Raw genomic sequence first — 25,051 nt, forward strand, 5'->3', positions numbered from 1 at the left:
TTTTAACGAGAGTAAAATGCACTTAAGTATCACCTGTTGTTTCTGTGTCTGTCCTTTTCCAAACACATGATTAAAATAAATGCCTTATTAAACCACCTTCTCCTGCACTCTTTTTAATGGTTCAAGATAGCTGGGTTGGGGTTCAGGACCTGGGTGAGATTTTATTCCATAAAACTGGTCCTTTTTTAAAAAAAGCACACAACTTTCATATCCAGATTTACAATCCCAGTGCAGTTTAAACTGCACATATTCTAACCTGCTGCTTTGTAGAGTTCCAGGTCCTGACTGGCCTGATATCCCATCCCAAATAGCATTTCCTAGTAGGAGGACAAATCTTTCTTCCACTTGGGTAGCCCTTTCCTTTTGCCTGCTTCTCAGAGTCATCACAAAGAGCTGGGCCTGCGTGGTGGAAGCGAAGCCTCTCCTCCTGACTCGCTCTCCAGCAACTGTGAACCGCCCTGAGACCACTGGGTATAGGGCGGTATATAAATTCAGTAAATACCGTATTTTTTGCACCATAACACTCACTTTTTTCCTCCTAGAAAGGAAGGGGAAATGTTTGTGCGTGTTATGGAGGGAATGCCTACGGGTGGCATGCCTACGGATTTTCCTCCTCTAAAAACTACGTGCGTGTTATGGTCGGGTGCGTGTTATAGAGCGAAAAATACGGTAATAATAATATGAGGAGGCCATGGAGAGGCAACAAGTTGCTCCCTTGCCGCCACCTCAGGGTGAGCTGGGTCATCCTTCTCCCCGAGCTCAGCTGCAACACTGGCAGGGGAAATAGGGTCATTCTGGGATAAAATCAGAAGCCGGAATGGCAAGTCTAGTTTTCTCCCCATTTCTCCAACTGAACTTGGTGTGTGTGTGCATTTGCGCGCTAAAATAAACCTGCCTTGAACTGAGGATGAATGGCAATAGCACGGAGTACATTTGACATCGAATTTAATGGAAATGAACAGCACCCTTAACCACACCATGTACTGTGCCCGCGGCTTGTATGCCCCACTCTTCATGAGATAATGCTAAACAACTGTGCCCCCACGATGATGTGCAGATCATGCACAGGATCTTGCCTTCGGAACGCAGCATACTTTTGTATTTTTATATTGTATTTCTTTTACTTATATTGTAAAAGAAATACAAGTACAATATATTTCACTCAAGTTGCCCCCGCCCCAGAGATCTACATACTTGAGAAGCACTGCTCTGGGGGTTCTTAGAGTGCAGCTGTGAGAGACGAAGGAAGGAGCCCAACGTTGTGTGTTTATTTTCGTCCTTAATTTTTATATAGAATATATTGCAGTCAGAATTCTCATCTTTGAATCAAAAGATTAACAAGTTATTGCAAGTTCTTTTATCCAGTAAAACCTAATGGTACAAGTTAAACATTCTAGAAAGCTGTCATGGCTTTTTCTTTTTAAAAAAAGAAAAAAAATGGACAAAAAGGAAAAGGAAAAAAGTAAGGTGGGAAATGACAAAACAATCCCTTTTAATCAACAGAAAATACATGAGTAAGCCATACTGCTTGTGATCCTGTAATCCAAAAGTTACAAGCCAGTAAAGCAAGCATGAAATCAAACAACAAGCAAATGTGAATGGAGAGCATGACTACCATAGAGAGAGAAATCGATGTTGTTGTTTTTTCTAGTGATAATTGGCTTTCTATGTAAAATGCACTTTCTCCATTATTATTATTACTTTCATCTTTTTAAAAAACAAAAACCACACACAGGGACATTAAATTGCAGTATTTAAAGGGTGAGTTAAAATTTCTGGCTTCTTGCTTACGGCGTGTGTTATAAAAGTGTCAACCCCTTCGCAGGGCATGCAGCTTGTGGGCCACTTTCTCCAGCTCCGCTTCTATTGCTGCCAAACTCTCCAGTTCTTGGTCCTATAAAAGAAAAGAGGGGAAAGACACCACATGAAGGGTTATTTCAGGGCTGGAAGAAATTGCTCCACAGCTGTGAAACTCTGCAGACAGAACTATCTGCTTTTAGAGTGGCTCTAAAGACTTTGAAAAAAATATATAAGAATGTATTTTGCAATGGACTGCCCTTTTTTTGCTGGATTCTTGGGTTTTACATGCACTTATTGCACAAGTAGTTTGCTTGTTTTTACTAAGTCTGTATCCTTTTTATAAACCACTTTGTAACTATTTTAATTTAATTAAACATTTTAACTTAATTATTAAAAATATTTGATTTAATATAATTTATTATAACAAATTAATACATTAATTTAATTTAAATACTTAAAATTTTTAAAAAATTAAATGGGACGGGGAATGAACTGAAAGGCCTCCTCTTTGATATATTCAGCATTAGATTAAATCTGGAGTCAGCCATCAGCAGAACCAATAGTACATGTCATTCTCGCCTATGTCGGATCTTTATCCTGCCTGGTCTATGAGCTACTGTGCCTGCACTTGATATAACAAGAATGGGGAACTTGCAACCCTCCAGGTGTTATTGGACTCCACCTCCCAATATTCCCAATCAGCATAGCCAATAGTCAAGGATGATGGGAATTGTTATCCAACAGCATTGGAGGATCACACGTTCCCCATGCCTGAACAACAGCAATGGTATTATTTAAAAAAACAGCCCTAAAGGCTGTCATATGTCTCTGGATAATATCAGTGAGTTGGCTAGAAATATATGTTAGCTGCTGAGGAACTTAACCCTACCCATTTAACGAAAGTGCTTAGAATCTCCTGGAGAGCAGCCAGTTAATGTAACCGGAAGGAAGACTTTGTAGCATCACAGGAGACACTTTGTTTGTGGAACAAAATGGCCATTTTCTGTTCTTTTGCAAGAACATTCAAAGAAGTGTGAATTTCAAAAAGTTAGCTATGTAAGGTGAACTGCGCCAAATTTCTCCATCTCTACTAAGTCTCCCTTCCAAATGTCCCGCGGTCCTGGTGAAAATCCAAACGCCTAGAGAGAAAACAGCCGCTGTCGCATGCCGTGCATTAAGCACAATAAGTATTTTGACACCAAGGTCGCTCACAGCATCTCACGACACCACTTGCACCCCTAAGGTGGCTGAGAAGTTTACCCTGACAAAGAGATGTGTGTCATCTGGTCTCAGATGATTGTAAAGCAGGAGAGATCGCTGAAAACTATCACGGGTTGCAAAATGTTTTGCCGTGAGTTCCAAGCCAGGAAACTGGTGTTAATGTATCTGTGTGTACGTACACAGGCTTCTGTTATGTGTTCGAACAATCTCACTGGTATCACATTTCTTTCTCCTCCTAATGAACATGGGCAGGTGTGCTGTTCTTTCCCCCCTCTCTCTCCCTTACTTTTTGCTGAGCTGGCGATGAGGGTTTTTGCTCTGCTACTGGCACCTGAGCAACCGTCGTCATGGTTTTCTGGTGGCCTCCCTGGTGTCTCATCAGTGTCTTGGCAATTCCCTGAAAACACAGTGATGTGTGTGTGTGTGTGTGTGTGTGTGTGTGCATGCACTTGAAAGGAACAAACTGAAATCCTGAACAACAAGGCAGTGTGGAGCTGCGGATCAGTCACGGGGAACTTTGAACCTTCCAGATGTTGATGAACAACAACTCACATCAGCCACAGCAAACATGGAGTGATGGGTGTTGCCATTTGGCAACATCTGGGGAGAGGCCAAAGATTCCCCACATCTGCTGTAGATGGAAGAAAGGGAATAGCCTCTCAGTTTGGTGGCCAAGTAAGTTGACCTGTTTCTGCTGGCTATTAGGGATCCCAGTTATCAGACGCAAAGCAATACAAAGGGAGCTCAGGTACCTTCTTTGCAGAAGAGATTTTAGGGATACAGTTTGCCATGCAAGGATGAGATACACCAGTTGAGGCTCCTTCCTGCTACTCAATCAGGCTACAGTAGAGGCGGAAAGGGGCTCACAGGGCTTTTGCATGGGCTTAGCTAAGAGACCAGCAACTTTTGAGTCCTTCTCTCCTCAATCTCTTTTCAAAGATTTGGTCACTGAAAGCCAGTCATTGCAAGAATTCTCTAACAAGTGTTCCCATCCTCCCTTTCCTTTGGTAAAGGTGAAGGTAGAGGGACCCCTGACCATTAGGTCCAGTTGTGGACGACTCTGGGGTTGCGGCGCTCATCTCGCTTTATTGGCCGAGGGAGCCACCGTACAGCTTCTGGGTCATGTGGCCAGCATGACTAAGCCGCTTCTGGCGAACCAGAGCAGCGCACGGAAACACTGTTTACCTTCCCACTGTTTATCTACTTTCAGTTTGATGTGCTTTCGAACTGCTAGCTTGGCAGGAGCAGGGACTGAGCAACGAGAGCTCATGGGGATTCGAACCGCCAACCTTCTGATCGGCAAGTCCTAGGCTCTGTGGTTTAACCCACAGCGCCACCCATGTTTCCTTTGGAGTCACGCCTTTTGGGTTGTAAACCTGAGTGCAGGGACTGTCTTATTGTTGGCATTGAAAAGCAGGGTAAAGATGCTTAAAATCAATAGATCAGTGTTGCACTTTCAGAAACCTCAATTCTGTACTGCTGAAGGTACAGGAGAACAGGCCCCCCACTTCTACTAGGGATGCAGCTCTGACCAAAGGGAGATGGTTTGGGAAATAGGGAGTTTGAGGAAGGCACCTCCAGAGTCACGGGCAATGTGCCTCTCAGTACCAGTTGCTGGGGATCACATGTGCTTCAGGTCCTGTTTGTTGGCTTCCCATAGGCAACTGGTTGGCTACTTTGAGAACTAAATAAGCCTTTGGCCTAATCCAGCAGGCCCTTATGTTCTTGCTCTGGCAGGCTTTTTTGCCTGCTAAGTATCTACTGCAAAGGTGAAGTATTGCTTCTGTTGTGATTTTTTATGTTCATATATCTTTAAAGATATAAAGTATTATGACATAACGATTTTAAATGGCGAGGTCCGCCTTCCAGGGTAGCTCATGAGCACTAAAAGCCCTAGATAGAAATGCATATGAATATTTGTAAATAAAGTAAGAGCTGCCATGAATCTCCCAGAAAGTGTCTTCTCCAAAGGAAGCCCAGGCCCAATTAGCACAGCTCCTGGAATATGTGACAAAATAGCTATTGCAAGAAGCAATTTCCTCTGCCAGAAAGGACTCCATCCTCTTCTAGAACTCAACACACCCAAGCGGCATATACACAAAAATTCTGGGAACTGTAGTTTACTCCCCTCCCCCACAGAGCTATAATTCCCAGCACCCTTAAACGACACTCCCAGGATTCTTAGGGGCAAGCCACGTGCTTCAGTCACATGGTGTGTTTGCAGCCCCATTCTCAGACTGGTCATTGCAGATAGGGGAGTCTTACCTCTGTTCTCCTGTTAGCACTTCCTTCTTCATCCTTCTTTTCCTCAGGCAGAGCAGCAAGTGGGAAGGCTCCTTCGCTGCTCTCCTCTTTGGAATGATGCTTCTGCGCTCTCCTCTTGTCCTCTTCAGAGGTACGGAAGTCCTGCTTGCGGGATCTGAGAGCCAGTTTCATGGACCTGTCTGGGTCTTCGTTGCTTTCGCTTTCCTCCGCCCTCTTCGTAGTGCTCAGTTGTTTAGCCAGCTCATCCATTTTGTTCCATCTCTTGGCATCTTCTAAACCTTTGGAGGGGTCCTCTTCCACTTCCTCACTTTCAGCATCCCTGGCGCGGGAGGTGTCCTCATCCTGCATTGTTTCATCTCGAGACGTGTGATGCCTTCCTCCCTTTGTACTACGGAATTTCTCTTGTTCTTCTGAAGGCTGTCCATCCCGATCAAACTCTTTAGCATCTTGGTTATCTAAAAGGAAATTTAGCAAAATGAACGTAGTTTAATGGTTTGCTTTGGCTAAATAAAATGCAGGTCATACATAGGAGTATAAAGCAATAGACGCCTACTGGTCTTGGTGACTATACTGATCATGGAGCCTCCCTAAAGACCTTTCTGAAGGTTGGCTGTTGTCCTTCATCTCCTTCATCTCCATGTCTAGCAACCAACACACCTTAGGGTAGGAAAAGGAAGGAGCTCTGTCCCATTTCACACGCCTGAAAGGAATGGGTCGAGAGTGGATATAGACCTAGAGCAGAGAGCACAAACAGCCCAGCTCTTCCATTCAAATCCCCTCCATTACTTGAGTGTTTGGGTGATTTACTTGAAAGATTTAATGGTGTTTCCTTCCAGTTAAGTGCACTTAGGATTGAAGAACAGGGGAACATTCTTCCCTGCCACTGCTAGAAGCATCCAAACATATAGGGCATTATCCAACCAACTCATTCCGTCAGTGCAAGGATTTCAGCTCATGCAATGGAACTTTTCCCCCTTCCTCTCTCCACACTCTCCCCAAATCTACTCTGGGGGGTTGGGGAAAGGGAGATGGGGGAGGTCCCATGGCACGAGTAGAAATCCTTGCCCTAATGAAACAAGTTAACTTGGATACTGCCCATCAGTAAAATAGATCATCCAAGTATTGAAGCTCAAAGTGGTGATGACTGCAACATCAGACAGTAAGTCAAATGAGGGGACATGGGTTTAAGCTGATAAACATACCATCTTCCCTTTGATCATCCTTGTCCTCTGAGCTGGTAGGACGTTCCTCTTCAGAGGCATCTCTTTCTTCTTCATCATCCTCTTCTTCCCCATCCTTCTCTTCCTCCTCTTCCTCCTCCTCTTCCTCCTCAGCCTGGTCTCTGACACTGTCCTCTCCTTCCTCTTCGCTTTCCTCCTGGCTGTTTTTGGAAATGTGCCCCTTTTCCTCCCCCTCCACCCCCACCACCTCATCGTCTTCCTTTCTCTCTTCATCTTCTTCACCCTCTTGGCGTCTCTGCTGAGGGGCCTCATCGTCTTGGGCCTCATCGTGGATGTGATTGTCTACTGTGTTGTCCCAGGGCAGTCCTTCATTCTCACCAACCTCGTTGCTGTCAAATCCCGCTGCATTCTCCTTTTGCTCTTCAGAGTCAACATCTCTAGCCCTCGTCTCCCTTTCTTCTACGCTGTTCCTCTCCTCTTCTTTTGAAACATCGCTTTCGCTGTTCTTCTGACTTCTCTCTGCCTCCAGCTCGGCAAAGGAGGCTGTGGGCTCCTCGTCAGGGGTCCCCTCTGACAGATCTGAGAGGCGAAATGGTAGAGTTAAGGGGGAATTGGGCTGTGCTACAAAATGCACAGTAGAAATCGGCCCCAGTTCATAACCAAACCCTTGAATGTTTCATGTGAGTCAAGCAGTTGCACTTACTTTACTGGGGCAAAGGGTCTTTCCCCAAAATGTGGAACAGTGTTGTTGGTTTTGCCAATTAATTTTAATTGATTTTCAAAAAACAACAACAAATTAATAGCAAATGAATTCAAATTTAAAAGTTGACTTCCCACCCCTTTCCATATGTTTATTTTCTCTCCTTTGCTGCTCACAACAAAATACTTTTTCCTAATTTCTATTGCTTTTCCATCCTTTTTCAATTTCCATTGGTTGTGCATGCAGTTCCTGCTTAGACTTTTGTTTAACTATAACATTTTCCAAGTTGTTCAAGTAGAGTTATTCTTCCTTTATCTATCCATATAAATCATTGATCATAATTTTAAATCATATTTCCTCTGATACAACTCATTCATTTTGCCTTTTTGCATTAACAATAACAATTATACAATATTCTTTAACTCTAGCATTCTATTCAGACTTCATAAACCTCACCAACTCCTGGGAAGTCTCCTGATCTACCTTGTTATGCAATTTCCTTTGAACAAAACAAACCTTGACAATATCCAAAACAAAAAATTTTTTCCTTCCAGTAGCACCTTAAAGACCAACTAAGTTAGTTCTTGGTATGAGCTTTCGTGTGCATGCACACTTCTTCAGATACACTGAAACAGAAGTTTCCAGACCCTTCTATATAGTGAGAAGGTGGGGAGGGGTATTACTCAGAAGGGTGGTGGGAATGGGTGATTGGCAGATAGCTGTGATGAGCCTGTTGACGACTCTTAGTCGTTAAGAGTCGTCAACAGGCTCATCACAGCTATCTGCCAATCACCCATTCCCACCACCCTTCTGAGTAATACCCCTCCCCACCTTCTCACTATATAGAAGGGTCTGGAAACTTCTGTTTCAGTGTATCTGAAGAAGTGTGCATGCACACGAAAGCTCATACCAAGAACTAACTTAGTTGGTCTTTAAGGTGCTACTGGAAGGAAAAAATTTTTTGTTTTGACTATGGCAGACCAACACGGCTACCTATCTGTAACTTGACAATATCCAGTTTCCCAGGCTCGGATGGTTTTTGTTAGGGACTCTGAAAGAGTCTGCTAAGTTCTTCCAAGAAACATTGCTGGGCAGCAGGTGTGTAGGGGTGGGGAACCTCAAATGCAGGGGCCAAATGTGGACATCCAAGTCTCTCTAACTGGCCCTTTGAGTTCTCCCCAGGCCACACCCCTCACTGCATCACACCCTGAGTATTTTTGCCTGGCTGGAATCTGTCATCGGACTCTGATAATGACTCTCACTTGCATGGATGGAGGATAGAGAGGAGAGTGTGAGTGGGTGTGTGTAGAAAATAGCCAACTGCAAAGGTAGAATTAACTGATTGCCACATCATGAGTACAGGGCCCAGATTTATTTTTTATTAATTATTATTATTTTGACAAAGTAATAATATAAATAAATAGGAATAAATATGTGCACCTCACCACCGAGACCATTCCATTGTAACTATACAACCTCCCAAAATTTCAATACCTCTTGCGATGGTCTGACCCCTTTCCCTTTTAACAGTACAAATTCTACAAACACCCTCCATATCTCCTCAAAATCATTTCTCCTGCATATTCCCTGTCTTACCTTAATGGTACATGTTAATTCATCATTAATATCTATTTATGTGGTTTGCACTGACTTATGTGTGGGTTAAGCTGGTAAAGTAAAAGGTAGAGGACCCCTGGACAGTTAAGTCCAGTCAAAGCCGACTATGGGGTTGCGACGCTCATCTCACTTTCAGGCTGAGGGAGCTGGCGTTTGTCCACAGACAGCTTTCCAGGTCATGTGGCCAGCATGACTAAACTGCTTCTGGTGCAGCAGGACACCGTGATGGAAACCAGAGTCACGGAAACGCTGTTTACCTTCCTGCCACAGCGGTACCTATTTATCTACTTGCACTGCCATGCTTTTGAACTGCTAGGTTGGCAGGAGCTGGGACAGAGCAAGAGGAGCTCACTCCATCGCACAGATTTGAACCATCGACCTTCTGATCAGCAAGCCCAAGAGGCTCAGTGGTTTAGACCACAGCGCCACCCGCGTCCCTGACCTCTTTCCATGTTCCTGTTGCTTTGGCTTTCAAGGACCTCAGAAAGCTCATCTTCAAAGCCGCTGCTTTTCTTCTGCTGCTCTGTCCTTTCGCTTGCTCCTGTTTTTTTGCACACAGAGAAGTTTTAATGAAGGGGAGATGGGGACAGGAAAGAGAGAGAGAAGGAAATCAACACTTGGCATCTCTCCTCTTTTAAAATTCAAACTATTTCAAGTGCATTCATTCTCCTCGCAACACGGGAAAAACCTGTTGTCTAAAAGCATCCCCCCCCCAAGAACAAAATGCATGTTACGTTAATCATAGAACTGTAGCATTGGAAGGGATTCCGAGGGTCATCTAGTCCAACCCCCTGTCTTAGGAATCTTTTGGTTAGCCAGTGGGCATCTTTTCCCCCCTTTGAAAATAGCAGCCATGGTGGGCGAGGTGGATTGGGAGGGAGATTTAACCATTCCCCTCCTTGCAGTCACACACACAGCATGGCTCTGAAGCTGCTATTTGCACGAGGAGGCAAATAGCAATAGCAGCTTCAAATAGCAGTGGGATGGGGAACAGACTTCCATTGGGGCTGCGATGCTCCCACCCATGGCAGCTAGTGTGTGTGTGTGTGTGTGTGTGTGTGCGCGCGCGTGCGTGTGTGTGTGTGCTTGTGTGTGTGTGTAAAGGTAAAATGGTAAAGGACCCCTGGACAGTTAAGTCTAGACAAAGGCAACTATGGGGTTGCAGTGCTAATCTCGCTTTCAGGCCGAGGGAGCCGGCATTTGTCCACAGACAGCTTTCCGGGTCATGTGACCAGGATGACAAAACTGCTTCTGGTGCAATGGAACACTGTGTCATAAGCCAGAGCACACGGAAACACCATTTACCTTCCCCCCCCCCACAGCGGTAACTATTTATCTACTTGCACTGGCGTGCTTTCGAACTGCTAGATTGGCAGAAGCTGGGACAGAGCAATGGGAGCTCACTCCATTGCAGGGATTCAAACCGCCAACCTTCTGATAGGCAAATACAAGAGGCTCAGTGGTTTAGACCACAGCACCACCCGCTTTGCATATTTTATAACATAAGAAGAGCCTGCTGACTCAGCCCACTGGCCTATCTAGTCCAGCATCCCAGGTCTCAGCTACATTGGCAAAGAAAAAGGGCTTTATATGTGTTGTTTATGCATTCGAGCACTGTGACACCAGATGGCGCTGTGGGGTTCCATTTTTGCTAACCCGTTTCTCATACAACACTTGTAAGGTGGACCTGAGCACAACACAAATGCAACAGGCTTTCACTGAATGTCTAGCCTTTGCAACATGCTAAGGGCTACAAATCAGGAAGCCCTGGGCTGAAATGTGCCTTCTGCAGAACGGCTAGCCGAGAAAGTTTTTTTATGCCATTGGGAGCATAGCCATTTTTGCAAAGGCTGTCTGTAGACAGAACTGTGCGTACTCCTCACACATAACTGACCAATAGCCCTAACTCCAGGGCAGGCTAAACCCTGTGTCAAATAACATGAAATGATGTGATATGAATAGATAATGCAACTCCCTTATTCTGCACAATTTACTCTCTCTCGCTTTTTCTTAATTATTTCCATTTGGGTAAAGTACAAGAAGTTGTGCATGCCTCTTAAGTGAAAGACTGGGCACTCCCCATGATTCCAGCTAAACTGTACCTTGGACTGCAATCTCCTGAAGCTCCTTTAGTAAGTTTTGATGGCGAAGAATGGAAAGGATTCTTTCATCTGCAAAGAAGAAGAAGAAGAAGCTTGTCAGGGAAGCCTGCCAAAGCCTAGGTGAGCCGGCATACTCATCATAGCTCCATTAGCACATGGGCTGGTTGAGGTTATCTTTTTGGTTTTTGTTTAAAAAATAATCCATTATGGCAGCCCATTAAAAAAGAACACACAATTTAATTTTATAATATTAACACATTGGACTTTTCATTAGTAAGGGAGAAAATGACTCTGTACCTCCTTGAAGAGTTTCTAGGCATTCCTGGCTGATTGGGAGTGGATTTGGCTTTGACACTATGTCAGAAATGACCTCGACGATGCAGTTCATCACCTGGGGAAACAAAAATATATTGGTTTACATCCCATCCTTCCTCCAAGGAACTCAGGACGCTCTGGACGTGGTTCTCCTTCCCTCCCCCCATTTCATCCTTGCAGAGAGGTTCATGGCTGAGTGGGGATATGAACCCAGGTCTCCTCAGCACTAATACAACACTCCAACTATGCATAGGGACCTTGTGATGTCCCTCTGGATCTTGTTGGACTCCAACTCCCATCAGCCCCATGCAGCATGGCCAATGGTCAGGGATGATGGGAACTGTAGTTCAACAACATCTGGAGGGCTGCAGGTATATGGAATAGGGAAACTTGTATGGTTCCACATGTAGTCCGGCTGCATACACATGACATTATATTCTACAGTCAACACATGCTGAGATCTTGTTTCTTTTCTTTTTTTATATAATTCTTATAAAATTTTCTGTTTTACAATTTAAAATACTCATTTTGACATCCTTAAGATATCAATGACTTCCCTTCTTCTCTTTCATTCTACATATCACAAATCCCTGCATATTTTACACAAACGATACCATTCACTATTCCATTTTTACACCCATCGTAACTTATTTACGCTGTTGAATTTATCTTAATGCTGCCAGCGTTTTCAGCTGTACACAGTCACTTCCCATATATTCAATAAACGTTTTCAAATCTTCTCTAAACGTATGTTCTTCTTTTCCCCTTATTCTATATGTTAAGTCTGCAAGCTGTGCGTATTCTGTCAACTTAAGTTGCCACTCTTCTCTGAGATCTTGTTTCTTTTACCCAGTCCACACACAATCTGGACCTAAAGCACATTTTGTGTCCCTGAAAAGCATTTCCCCCACAAACTAGCTTCAGTCTGAAAATCAAAGCTTGGAGCCTATTGGCTCTGCATGACACACACACACACACACACACACACACACCGCCAGTGTGTCCATTTGAAACCAGATGGAGCTAGTCTCAGCAATGGCGTGGGTGGGTGCACCCATGCCTGCACAATGATGTTGTGGATGGCTGTGCACCAAGATCTAGTCCCAGACTTAGGTACAGGCTGAGCAGGCTGCAGCCCAGGGCCTGATAAATGAGCAGGCCCTTAACCTCTTGCCAAAAAATAAAAATTAAACAGGCAGATTTTACTATCTAGACCAGGGGTCGGCAAGGTTTACCTCGCCTGGGCTGGTTCACTCCAGCAGAGATCCCTCTGTGGACCGGATCGTGCGTGTGCCTGAGCGCATGCGCTCACGAGTTCCGGCATCTGTGTTTGTGCAGGCGCAATTTCCGGCGCTGTGGAAGCGAGTCCCTGCACTGAGCCAGTTTAGCGCAGCGCACGGGGACTCGCCAAACGGGCGGCTTGGTTCAGGGACAGCTTGTGGGCTGGTTAAATGACCCCCTTGGGCTGCTTGTGGCCCATGGGCCTTAGGTTGCATACCCGTGATCTAGACCCAGTTGCTTAGTAATAGTAAAGAAGAGAACTAAGTTTTGTTTTTTGTGTGGTCAGATGCTATTAAGTTTAGGCCCCCCAAGTTTGCATAGCCTCAGGGACTCCAGTTGCTTAATCCGGGCCTGCCAAGATTGTAATTTCCATTTCCTTCTTCATTCGCCATGGGCACATGCAGGGTGAGAAAGGCAGGAATAACCTAATGAAGGGGAAATCCTTGAGCTGACAGGATGCTTACATACCACTGCTTTGGACCCAACCCCCTAGTAGCAGCCTAAGCTGCTGCTAGCATCACTTAGCAAGATAACCAAGCCTTAATAATAATAAAGCAATAAATGTCAACATTGTACTCTGCCTTTCAGTGCAAAAGAGTCACACTGATGGGAGTCCAAAACTGCCCACGGGCACCAGGTTCGGGAAGATGGGCTAAAAGCCCTGAACACTTTATCCTGTCCTTGCTGAGCACCACATGTCACAATTTATCAATCATGCACAAGAGGGATTAATAGCACTGCAGTATTTACGCCCTGTTTTTTAAGTCTATGCAGAGGAGCATTTCTCAATTTAGGCTGCCAGGCTATACAGATTTACTTGAGAATAGGACCCATTGAGCTCAATGGCACTACTCCCAAGTATATTGGCATAGGATTGCATTCCTAATCATATACGATAAGCAATAATTCACATTGACTCTCATATAAACGGCAGGGTGTGTTTGTGATATTGGTGTTAAAGTTATTGCAAAGCAACCTTCTTTTCTAGAAGCAGAACACTTTTAAAAACTCATCAACAGCAGGGTGTTCCAAATTTAAACCTCCCACAAGCTGCTGCAACACAAAACTAGACAATCACAGCTGCCCTTTAAATTTAAATGTGTGGGCAATTGAGTCCCAGTTGCCAATAACTTCCCTTCATCAAGCCTTGTCCAAATGTTTGTGGTTTGTAAGTGACTAACCCTTAACATCCCCATAGAAAATTGCTTTCCCCATAATGACATTTCAGATGAAAAGGAATTTGGAAATATAACCACATGGGAAGGAAACCTTTTGCTCTCATGGTCTTCCAGCTTTTGAACCTAGTGCTCACTTAAAACACACAAACACAAACACAAATACCCATCTTTCGCAACAACCTGCACCTCTTTTAAAACAACCCATAAATAAAAGAAATTGTTGCTTGACTTCAACATTGGTGAGCCCCAGGCAGCATAGTCAATGGTCAGGGACAATGAGAGTTGCAGCCCAAAAACATCTGGGGGACCACAAGTTCCCCATCCCTGTTTTATTGGATCTTACTGGCATTTGCCTTTATTGTATTGGGTGCTGTTTTAGTTCTTTATATTGTTTTGTGTATCCTTCTGCAGAACAGCTGCTGACCTGATGTCAGGGACTGGCAGGACACTGAGGGGTAGTGGCTGGATTCTGAGGAGTGGGCCCTGGGAGAAGGGGGGTTGGAGACCAACTTGAAGAAGGGATCAATGATCTGGGGAAGCCTGTAGCAGCCAGAAGTTAAGAGTCAGAGGCAGGAGAAGCTGCAGGATTGCAAAGTGAAGAACAGGTGGAGGGAGGGAGAGGTCAAGCTAGGGTAGAGCCTAGGGCTTCCATACTTCCTCCTTCTGCTTCTACCTCTCTTGCTCCACTGTCTCCCAGAACCAGAAGAGAGAGGTGCAGAAGGTTGCCTGCAGGCAGAGTCTTCACTTACTTGCGTGGAGCTCAGATCAGGGAGATACTTAAGCCAAGGCCAGGGACTTCTCTGTTGTGGCAACTGCCTCATCGGGTGCATACCTACGAGTGGCTGAGAGACGAAGGACTGATGGACCTGCCTTTCCCTAACTTGTAAGTGTGCTTTTGACAATGAAGAGTTAATTCCGCACTCTTGGCCTGCTAGCGCTGTGACACCCTGCAATCCTATGGCTCCCTGGGAAGTTACTTGAGGATGCATCTCATGGTGGGAAGGGCCAGGGGAAGACGTGGATCCAAAGGATCCATAGCCATCTCTGACCCCTGAGCTGCTCCCAAACCAGGGAGAAAAACACATCAGCCCAGGAGCATGGGATAAGGAGAAAGAGACCACTTTGGTTCTCTTCCTCTTCCAAACCTTAGAACTGCCTCCTCCTCCCAGTTGCAGCACTGCCACCAGCCTCCTTGCAGTGTGGATGTTTTATTCATTGATAAATAATGTGCACTTCATTACATCATTTGCTCAAGGTTGCTTTTACAGCCATTAAAATAGATTTGTAAAAAATAAAAATAAATTCACAGTTCATTAAAAAAAACAACAACGCACCACTTAAGCAATTTCAAGCAGCAGCAGATAGATTAATGACAGCACCATTGTTCTCCAAAGCCATTAGCAAAGAAAAAGAAAAGGTGTGTGCTTTATACTTCTTCCTGAAGCCAAATGGGAAGTTTCACTGATCTGTTGGGTACTAATTCTGTAGTCTTACTTACTGCACAACAGGCCATGCTCCAACCCATGTGCTGATCTTATCTCCCTGATAAAGGTAACCCAGAGCATGATCATAGAAACATAGAATTGTATATTTGGAAGGGACCACTAGGATCATCTAGTCCAACCCCCTTAAACACAAGAATCTTTTGCCCAACATGGTCCTGAATCCACAACCCTAAGATTAAGTGCTTCATGCTCTTCCCACTGAGCTTTCCCAGTATCAATAAAGGGGGACACATAACAAATATGTTCTTCATTCTTGTTTTGCACATTTCACATGGCACCGCATATCATATTATTCTACTAGTTCTTCCTAAAGACCAGTGCTTTGATTTTACATTCTTCAGAGTTTTTAAAGATTAACTAATTTATTGATGCATAAGCTTTCATAGGCATCACATCCCACAGGCAAACAATGAACCCCCTTCTTCCAGGTTAAAGAGCACAACGAATGTTGGAGAAAACATAGTCTCAGGGCCAAGAGCGACTTGCCTGCTGGAAGACTTGCTCTAGTTGAGGGGAAGAATGTCAATCCTGCATGCAAATATTCTAATTTGGGGCACCATTTTGGAATTCTGCTATGTGACAAATTGCTGTGCACTTTGGGTTAGCAACTGTTGGTCCTTGAGTCAATTCCAGCTCTCAAAGATCCCCCTCCCACAGTGATGAGGGAATCTATGGTCCTTCAGATGTTGTTAGACTACAAGTCCCATCATCCCTGACCATTGGTCATGCTGGCTAAGGCTGATGGGAGTCCAGCAACATCTGGAGAACCAGAGGTTGCCCTACCGCTGCTCAATCAGTTGCTAAAGGCAAGACAGCTGTGCAGAGGGACTCCCACAATTGGATCTAGACCAAATCAGTCCCACTGAAATCAATTGGGCTTATGTGAATAATGACTTACTCAAATCACATTGAATTCAGTGGGATTCAAGTGTGACTTCGTCTGGATCCAATGCACTGTGGAGAGAGGATTTCTGACACATTAGTCCCGCTCCTGCTAGATGCGGGGAATATCTGGATCATTTGCAGCAGCTTGGGGGTGAGGTGTCCAACAAGAACAGGAAAGGGACAGGTATGATGAGCTACATCTGCAATATCTTTTGTCACTCTGAGAGGTCCTTGACTGCTCTGGCTGGGAATGTGACAAGCCTTTATTTGCTAATGACACATTAGGATGACACATGGCACAACTGCACATAAAACCATGGATGTGTGTGTGTGTACTGATCTACTGATTTGTGACATATTTTATGCTTATTTTATCAATGACATTTTATTGTTGGTTTTATGCTGTTCATGGGACGCAGGTGGCGCTGTGGGTTAAAGCCTCAGCGCCTAGGACTTGCCGATTGAAAGGTCGGCGGTTCGAATCCCTGCGGCGGGGTGCGCTCCCGCTGCTCGGTCCCAGCGCCTGCCAACCTAGCAGTTCGAAAGCACCTCCGGGTGCAAGTAGATAAATAGGGACCGCTTACCAGCGGGAAGGTAAACGGCGTTTCCGTGTGCGGCTCTGGCTCGCCAGAGCAGCGATGTCACGCTGGCCACGTGACCCGGAAGTGTCTCCGGACAGCGCTGGCCCCTGGCCTCTTAAGTGAGATGGGCGCACAACCCCAGAGTCTGTCAAGACTGGCCCGTACGGGCAGGGGTACCTTTACCTTTACCTTTTTACCCTGCAATTTCCCCCTTAATGTTGGTGCTATAAAATGTTCACAGACACACAAAAGATAATGCATTTGTGTTCCTATATGGGCAGGTATGTGAGCATTATGCACATGTTTGAAGAAGTGGGTGTTTGAAAGATGTGTTTTCATAGCAGTGCTTTATTTATTCACATTTATCACTGGCCTTTCTGCAAGCGCCTGAGGTTTTACACAAGGAACAAAACAATAACAGAACTAATTAAAAATATTAAAATGGCATACACTCCTCAGCACTTAGTCATAGCAAGCATAAGCAAGCAAAAGAAGAAAAATGAGCAGTGTTAACTGTTAAAAGAATGTGAAAACAGAAAGGTTTCAGCCTTTGCATAAAGGAAAATCATCCTTGAACCTGGTAAGCCTAATTGGGGATTTTATTTCACAGTCGAGGGACCACCACTGAGAAAGCCCAGCCTAACTGTGGGCTGGGAGGAAATAGCATTTGGAGAATGGACTCTTCAGGGGACCTTTAAACACAAGAAATGTTGCCTGTACTTAAACCCTATAGGACTGAGATAGGGGAACCTCTATTCTTCCAAGCAGCTGTTGGACTTCTGACTATTATCAGCCAGCAGCCAGCCTGGTCAATAGTCAAGGATGATGGAGGCAACATATGGAAGGCCAAAGGTCTTAATGGGCAACAACGCGGCAGTTAGTGTGTTGGTGACTCTACAAGGGGCACTGAATATAGGAATGGGTAGTTTCAGTTGAAGTGAGGCTGAATAGATTTTTTTTAAGGCTGTGTTTTCTTCACTCTGACTGAATTGCCTTTCAGCTATGCAGGAGATTTGAGGGTCAGGGAATAATGGATTTTACGGGAGACCTGCTTCATAGTTCACCCATTGGATGTATGGTGGGAAGGATATGCTTACTGTGGGCATCCCGGGGACATCTGGTTGGCCACGGTGGGAGAGGATGCTGGCCTAGATAGTCCTATGGTTTGATCCTGCAGGATCCTTTTTATGGCCCTATGGGGATCGGCCTAGAAACATGTTGTGGATGCTAGAGCTCAACCCTGAAATAGCTAAAAGCCATAAAACGATGCCTCTCTGATCATGAGCTGTCTGCTTTGTGGGATGTTGCTGTATGCCTTTCTGCAAGCACCTAAGGGTCTGGTGCAGCCAGCTGGAGGGTGTTAGGCACTTAAGAACCAGGTCATAGGCTCCGATACAAATTTGTACGTGCTAATGGAAGTGTACAGATGCAAGGTTGGGCTTCTGAGCAAAACAAGATGATGGATCGCTGGGATCCCACCAGCATTTCATTGGCAGCAAGCTGAGCCACACTCTGCAAGCTGCAACAGCAGCACTTATTTTTTTAAAGAGAGGGAAGATCCAGGGCATCTGGGGCCAGTGCAAGAGACCTGGGATTTGGGTCTCCTGGGCCACAGCTCATACTCACGCGGTTGGGGTTAGAGGAAGGGGCATAGCTCAGTGGTAGAGCATCTGCTTCCTAGGTTCCCAGGTTCAGTCCTCAGCATCTCTCTATGCAGGTCTGGGTACACCAGTGGTGGCATAGCTAGACTAGGTCCTGGGTTCAAATCCCCATTAAGCCACGAAGCCTATTGGGTGACCTTGGGCCAGTCACTGCCTCTTAGCCTAACCTACCTCACAGGGTTGTTGTGGGGATTAAATGAGTAGGAGGAGAAAAAACCTTGAGCTCCTTGGGGAAAGGTGGGCTGTAAATGCAAACAACAACAACAACAACAACTCAGGTAGTTCCTTGCCTGAGACTCTTGGAGAGTTTCTGCCGTACAATACGGAGCTGGGTTATATTCCTGGATTAGTCTCAGGAATATAAGCAGGCAGGAAGGCAGTGAGAATACCATGTCGTCTTGTGGGCAGGGGACAAGTGGAGGCAATTGGAAGGCTGTCAAGCAGGACATTTCCCTATAGCAAGTATTTCATTAGAGTGATTTCCCCTAATTTTATCCAAGCCAGGTATGTTGTCCCAACATACAGAAGAAAGAAGCAGACTCATAGGAGGTTTAGAATAACATATTAAGATGCTGTGTGGGGTCCTTTTGAAGTACAGTGGTACCTCGGGTTACATATGCTTCAGGTTACATACGCTTCAGGTTACAGACTCCGCTAACCCAGAAATAGTACCTCGGGTTAAGAACTTTGCTTCAGGATGAGAACAGAAAATTGTACTCCGGCGGCAGCAGGAGGCCCCATTAGCTAAAGTGGTGCTTCAGTTTAAGAACAGTTTCAGGTCAAGAACAGACCTCCGGAACGAATTAAGTACTTAACCCGAGGTACCACTGTATAGTCAACTACAGTAAAGTAGAGATTTTTTGAGGGGAGATGATGGACATTGGCAGGACCAGTTTAAGCCACTGGCACAGCTAAAAGGAAGAGCTGAGTTGCACCCTTTCCTGTTTTATTTGAAGGATACATACAGATTAAGGCTAGGGTAAGACTAATGACCCTTCCTTCTGAGATGTGCTGCCCAAAGCAGCTGCTTCATGTTCCTCTGTGTTATGCCTGGCACTGCAGATTGGTGAATTATATGATGGGTACCTGGGAGGGGAGGGGGAAATCAATGTGTGTGATGCTGGCAGTTTTTGTAATGGAAGTAGGCTAACTTCATAGCTCACAGCATTGACCTTCTCACATTGTCAGCAATGCTGGATGGCCGAAGTCAGCAGGAGGTGCTGTGGTCAGGGTGGGTGCGGGGGTGGGGTGGAATTGAGTTCTGACTTGGTGGCTTGCAGAGGGAAGCAAACCGTTCTGCAAAGGCTTAATGGGAAACAGTGCTGTTAATAATTCTTTTATCTTATTTTATAGCATGCTCATTGTGCAGAGAGCTTTGCAAGGCTTACAGCTTATGGATGGATACTTTGCTTTGCTTTTGTTTTAACTATTTAAATTGAGCTTTTATCCTGTATTTTTATCTTTGGATTTGAGATCTTTGGATGAAGGGCAGTATATAAATTTAATAAGGAAGACAAAGAAGAAGAAGAAGAAGAGGAGGAGGAGGAGGAGGAGGAGGAGGAGGAGGAGGAGGAGGAGGAGGAGGAAACTCAAAAGTAAATCCTTAAACGGGGCTTACTTCTATGTAACAATGTGTGGAATTGTAGCCTTAATGGCTGCAGTTCCCCAGCATCTTTAAGTTGTGGATTGCTGTTATTCCTGTTTGACACATGGGCATTGGTAATCTTGAAATGAGCATTGACTTGCTTATTATAGGCTGAATCAGTGCAAAGCAAGATGTACAGTGCTTAGTATCCCCTGAAATCAACGGGACAAGTTTGTCGTGGCTTAACCTGAGTCCAAATCAATGGGAACTAAATTCAGATAACTTAATCTGGATTATACCCTATATTTATATGATGCTCTTCCTTCATGGGGCTGAGATTTCTTTGCATATGGTCCTCAATCCAGCACGCATATGCTGAAGCCTGGTCATATCAACACAGACAGCACTGGGCATAATTCTGACTGGACTGCAAGCCTGGAAGTTTCTCATACAAACACAGCTCAGGGCCCAAACTTCCTTATATTCAGCAACAGAACCATCTTCTTGGCCTTTAGATTATTCTCTTCGCCATTCCAGTCTTTGCACCCAGTTCTACAGTTCTAGCATTTTAATTCCAAGCCACTGACTACTGCTCAGGGGTGCTGTGGTGCAAATGGTACCATCAAACATTTAAGGAAGGCTTTTCAACAGAGATTCATATAATTGCAGATATAAAAGCACTTGTGGATGGTGGTAGGGAGAGGGAATTTGTGGTCTTATTAGAGTTTTCTCAAACAGCCGCAGCCAAGTATTCTGTACAGTATGGTGCCTCAGAAAGTGCTGATGTGCTCTCTTCTAATGAAAATGTTGCAAAATTGCAGTGATTTGAGCCAGCATGGGGGCCCCAGACAAAAGTGAAATTACATCGACCCCCTACCCCAAGATATTTGGAAGCCTCCAAAACTGCCGCTGGGCATAAAGAGAGTTCCAAACAAAATCTCCCAGCTGGCAGAGAGAGGGGACAGTGCAGCATTTCTTAAAGCACATGGGCTGAAAGGTAGTTGTGTTTTTTGGAGAGATTATGGATAATTAGCAAAGCTGGCAAAAAGCTTTTTTTCCCCCATCCACGCAAAAGTGGAAAGGTCTCTTGTAGCAGATTTCAGTAAAAGATGGAGGTAAGGCATGTAAGCTCAACTCCATTAGCAAGGGAAGCCAATTTAGGTAAATTTAAAGTGGGCAGCATTTTTTTTAAAAAAAGGTTGCATAAAGAAACATTGTAGTAGGGAATTTTGACTGCAGATTTCCAGGTGATATACAAGTGCACACAAATACACAAAACCCTGAACAGCCAGGAACCCAAAAACCTGAGAGAATCCCTTTCCCCATACCAACCTCTCTAGTCTTTAGGATCAGCTAGTCCAGCCCTCCTGGGGTGTCCCTGTGAGCAGCGTTCAAAACTCCCATTGTTCTAGTCACATTTTGCAACAGGGAATTTCATTAGTGTGAGCAGTTTCTGAGCTGTGGGTGCAGTACTGCGCCTAAGATTTCAGATTAAAACTGCAGAGTGGAAGGAAAGGAGGACCTTTTTCTGCCTCCCCACTTCCAGCTACTCTCTGAAGACTGGAGAAGAGACCTTCTTAAGAATATTAGGGGGTGGGGTGGGCAGGGGAAGGACTAGACCATGTGAAAAATGAACATAAGATTTTAGCTGCAGTTCATCCATTTTCAGCTTTGTATTCTTGCTAGTAAAAAAGCATGCCTGAGCACTCCATTGTGGCACCCATAACGTAGCTCCTAGCTTTCATATCTCAGTTTCTAACACTGCCTGTGAGGGCTCAACAGTGCAGGGGTTTGTAGGAAGACTTTTTCAATGACAGCTCCAAAACTGGATTTTGCCACTGTGGCGTGTCTTGCCTTAGAGCTGTGCTCTTTTAGAAGGAAGGTGAAGATGTATCTCTTCTGCCAAGCTTTTGGGAGCAAAGAGGTGTGATTTGTTGAGGTCAGTTTGTATTGTGCCCCTTGCTTCCCCCCCCTCTTATTTATTAGTTTATGCTGTGCTTAATTTGCTCTGAAATAATTGATTTTAGAAATATGAGTCGCTGCATTTTTAAAAATAATTTGTGCACCACCTTTTGTCATGTGATGAAGGGCCGTAGAAGTATATAAATAAATATAAATATAGGGATAGTAGGCAGCAGATACAGCAACGACTGCTGTGTTAGTCCCAAGATGTACAAAGTCAGTCTTAGGCTTAACCATTTGCCCCTTTACCCATGACAAACTATAGTGTGTCAGGGGCTGAGGCAGAGCACTAATCAATGGTTTGTAAAATACCACTGTGCAAAATAGACAAATACTCTGTCCCAGCACAGATCTATATACGGAAATGCACTGTGCATCCACACTGTGGGAGGCCACCAGATGTGAACCGCCAATTCCTTTCCCCACCTGCACTATTGAGGATGTGCTTCCATGCCCACTCCCTCAGCCCTCTGGCTCTGCACACACACACCCCATGCATGCATTTGACTTTGAAAATAAAGGCATGAAAGGGGCATCAAGCCCAAGGTCCAAATGATGCCTCCCCAGTCCCACCAGTCCTGTAGATACATAAACCAGACCTCAGTAGGCCATAAAGGAAGGTACATATTATACAAGGTAAAGTGGCCTCAGTATGGTACTTTTTTCATTTCCTGTAACATATTTCTCCCAATCAAATTTGTATCTTACCACTTTTACAGCTCAATGTGTCTACATGGATACGTGATAGAATGGATTGATGGAATTAATGAATTCCCAGTCTGTCTGTTTTCCCATAATCATATTGCCACACAAGTACTGGGTAGAATTCACTGGGATCTTAATAATTTCTATGCCACCCATTGGCAGCCCTGTAGCAAAACCCTCATCCAACCATTTCTTCAAATGTGGATTTACAATATTTCAATTGTAACCCACTTCGTACAGCATATACGCTTACCCACTGATTATCTGAGCCTTGATATTGATCTCTTAAGCTCCTGGCATAATAATACACTTGTGTAATGTTCGTTTTGGTTTGGTTTTGCCTCACTTTAGACAGTCCATCAGTCTTAATGACAACTTTCAAGTATGTTACCCAGTAACACTTAAGCCCTTTAACAGCAGGGAGTTAAGTTTAGTCCACAATGGGCTTATGCAGGATATAATTGGAAAGCTAATTCACTAACCTTTCAGATACTCAAGAGGGGCACCTACAGCTGCTATTAAACAGTGATGAAATTACGCACGTCTTTGTTGTCTTGCTTTTAATCACATGCAAAAAGCGGGAAGGAGCAGAAACTAGGGCAAGGAAATGACTTTTTAAAAGGACTGTTTCCTACATTTCCCAGCAACATGCCTGGGTTTACGCCCAGAGGGGATTTGCAGCCAATATTTGCTCCATATTTTTAGGTACAAAAAAAGCACACATGAATCTTGGATATATACCTAAAAATGTAACATGTTAAGTGGCCTCCACAAGAGACAATTGATTGCTTCATCTTATTCATTTCAAGCTACTATATATTGTGGAATCTTTTAAACAGACAAGACAGGACACTGCCCCATAGTTCTGCTTAAACAATATTCCTGATTTATTTATTTTTACCATTTTGTTTTTGCAACTCACCTTTGTGTCATCTTTAGTCGCTGGGTTTGTTACTGGAAGTGAAAGTACTGCAAGAGAGAAAGGGAGAGAAAGGCAAGATATTACATGTTCTCTGGAATAGTTCCAGCCAGCTGGCCCATGGCATGCAAAACTCAGCCAATGCAAGCCAGATGGGGAAGAGAGAGCGATTGGCACAAATATATTCTGCTAGGATAATAAGTCACAAAAACAGTGCATGAAATCCAGCATCGCAAGATTGCTGCACTTTGGGGCTTAAAAACAGAGAGAAGTGGTTGATTCCTGAGCACAATTGCTCAAATAGACATCCAAAGTGAAGGCTAAGTGAACTGCAGCAATGATTGCGTGCTGGGGGGGGGGGGTAGATCTGCAACAAATCATTCAGAAGTAGGTTGCAGAATCTTTCTTTTCACCATCCTGAGTCTGAGTAAGCTGGTTGGTGATTTGTTTAGGTTGTTCATGGGTGCAAACAGATAAGAGGAAGCGTATGGGTAGGAAGCTCAGGAGTGAAAGGAGGAGGAAGGAACGGGTTTTTTTGGTTAAAAACACAAAGAAATTGCAGGACGGAATTTTTATTTTTAGAAGGGGAAGAAACCAAACAGACTCAAAATGGGTCGACTGGGCTTCAAAAAGTTTGCTAGCGTAAAATGACCTTGTGGATCAAGTCAGATTCGCGAGGCTCTCGCAGGAGTTCACTGAAGTCTCTTGACTCAGAGAACTGCGTGGTACCCCCAAGCCAAGTCTCCCCTCTTCCAAAAACAAGGCAACTCCCCGTCCTCCGTCCTCCTCCCCGTCCTCCATCTTGCGTCCACGGTAGCCGGACGGGGCCAGCAAGCCAAAGACCGCGCCTCACCGCGCCTCTGTCCTTGGTGCTGAAATGAACCGCCGCTGCGGCCAGCGGTCCCCGGGCAAGTTCCACACGGCAGAGGAACTGCGGGCAACGGACGGAGCCAGCCCACCCGCCGCTGCCTCGGAGGCTTACCTTGCGCTGTGAGGAAAAGAACAGCAAGCAATACTGTGCGGGTCATGACGCTGGCAAAACGGGCTGCAGCGCCGAAGGATGGCTAGAGGAGATCTCTCCTGCCTTTATTGCTGACGGCCGGGCTTTAGAGGTAGCAGCTGGCGGAGGGGGACTCTGGCATCGGGCGAGAGCTGAGCCGGGAGGCAGATTAATCAGCCCGTCCCCTTCCCTTCCCTAGATCCTCTTCCTTCTCTAATGCTGATGATCCCCGACGGGGCACTGCAGCAGCAACCTCATTTATATAGGGCCCCCCTCCCATCTCATCCCCTCCCTTCTGTCTCTTCCCCCTCCCCTCCGGAAACGGCGTCAGGAGGAAGCCATCTCTCCCTCCCAGGAAGGGTACGTCCCAGATCTCCTTGGCTAGGGATTGCAGAGCCGACGCGCGGCTGAGCTACTCTTTCTGAGCTTGCCCGCTTAGAGCGGGGACCTGGCTAGCCTAGTAAAAGCCCTGCTGCTGCTCCTGTCGGACAGCGCTCGGCTCCAGTAAGAGAGGCGTATGCCAGCTCCTCCTTTTTCACACTCTGCAAGCTGTTTTAGAGAAGGCACAAATGCGCCCAGTCGAAATGC

General features: G+C 45.1%; 1 protein-coding gene across 2 annotated transcripts; it reads right to left on the reverse strand.

The window, feature by feature from the left end:
- Window positions 1-1,427: 1,427 nt before the first annotated feature.
- CHGA (chromogranin A) lies at window positions 1,428-24,739 on the reverse strand. Of its 2 annotated transcripts, XM_079948697.1 has the most exons (9): window positions 24,446-24,739; window positions 23,467-23,513; window positions 11,184-11,277; window positions 10,887-10,955; window positions 9,227-9,325; window positions 6,489-7,046; window positions 5,287-5,741; window positions 3,308-3,418; window positions 1,428-1,894 (listed from the first exon to the last, which is right to left on the reverse strand). In XM_079948697.1, the coding sequence occupies exons 1-9, from the start codon at window positions 24,489-24,491 to the stop codon at window positions 1,811-1,813; spliced, it is 1,563 nt and encodes a 520-aa protein (XP_079804823.1). In that variant the 5' UTR covers window positions 24,492-24,739; the 3' UTR covers window positions 1,428-1,810. The 2 variants fall into 2 exon arrangements, with proteins under 2 accessions (XP_079804823.1, XP_079804824.1); XM_079948698.1 differs by lacking the exon at window positions 3,308-3,418 and having other exon boundaries at window positions 24,446-24,734.
- Between the last annotated feature and the right edge of the window lie 312 nt (window positions 24,740-25,051).

Source organism: Podarcis cretensis (genome assembly GCF_951804945.1).
Source record: "Podarcis cretensis genome assembly, chromosome: 1".
Classification (NCBI taxonomy): domain Eukaryota; kingdom Metazoa; phylum Chordata; class Lepidosauria; order Squamata; family Lacertidae; genus Podarcis; species Podarcis cretensis.

Bases quoted from the DNA above. Each gene is read 5' to 3' on its own strand.
- CHGA (XM_079948697.1), bottom strand. From the start codon at position 24,491: ATGACCCGCACAGTATTGCTTGCTGTTCTTTTCCTCACAGCGCAAG. The intron at 10,956-11,183 runs GTACAGAGTCAT...TCTTCTTTGCAG, and splicing joins CCTAGAAACTCTTCAAGGAG to ATGAAAGAATCCTTTCCATT. The intron at 7,047-9,226 runs GTCAGGGACGCG...TTCGCCTCTCAG, and splicing joins CAACAGGAACATGGAAAGAG to ATCTGTCAGAGGGGACCCCT.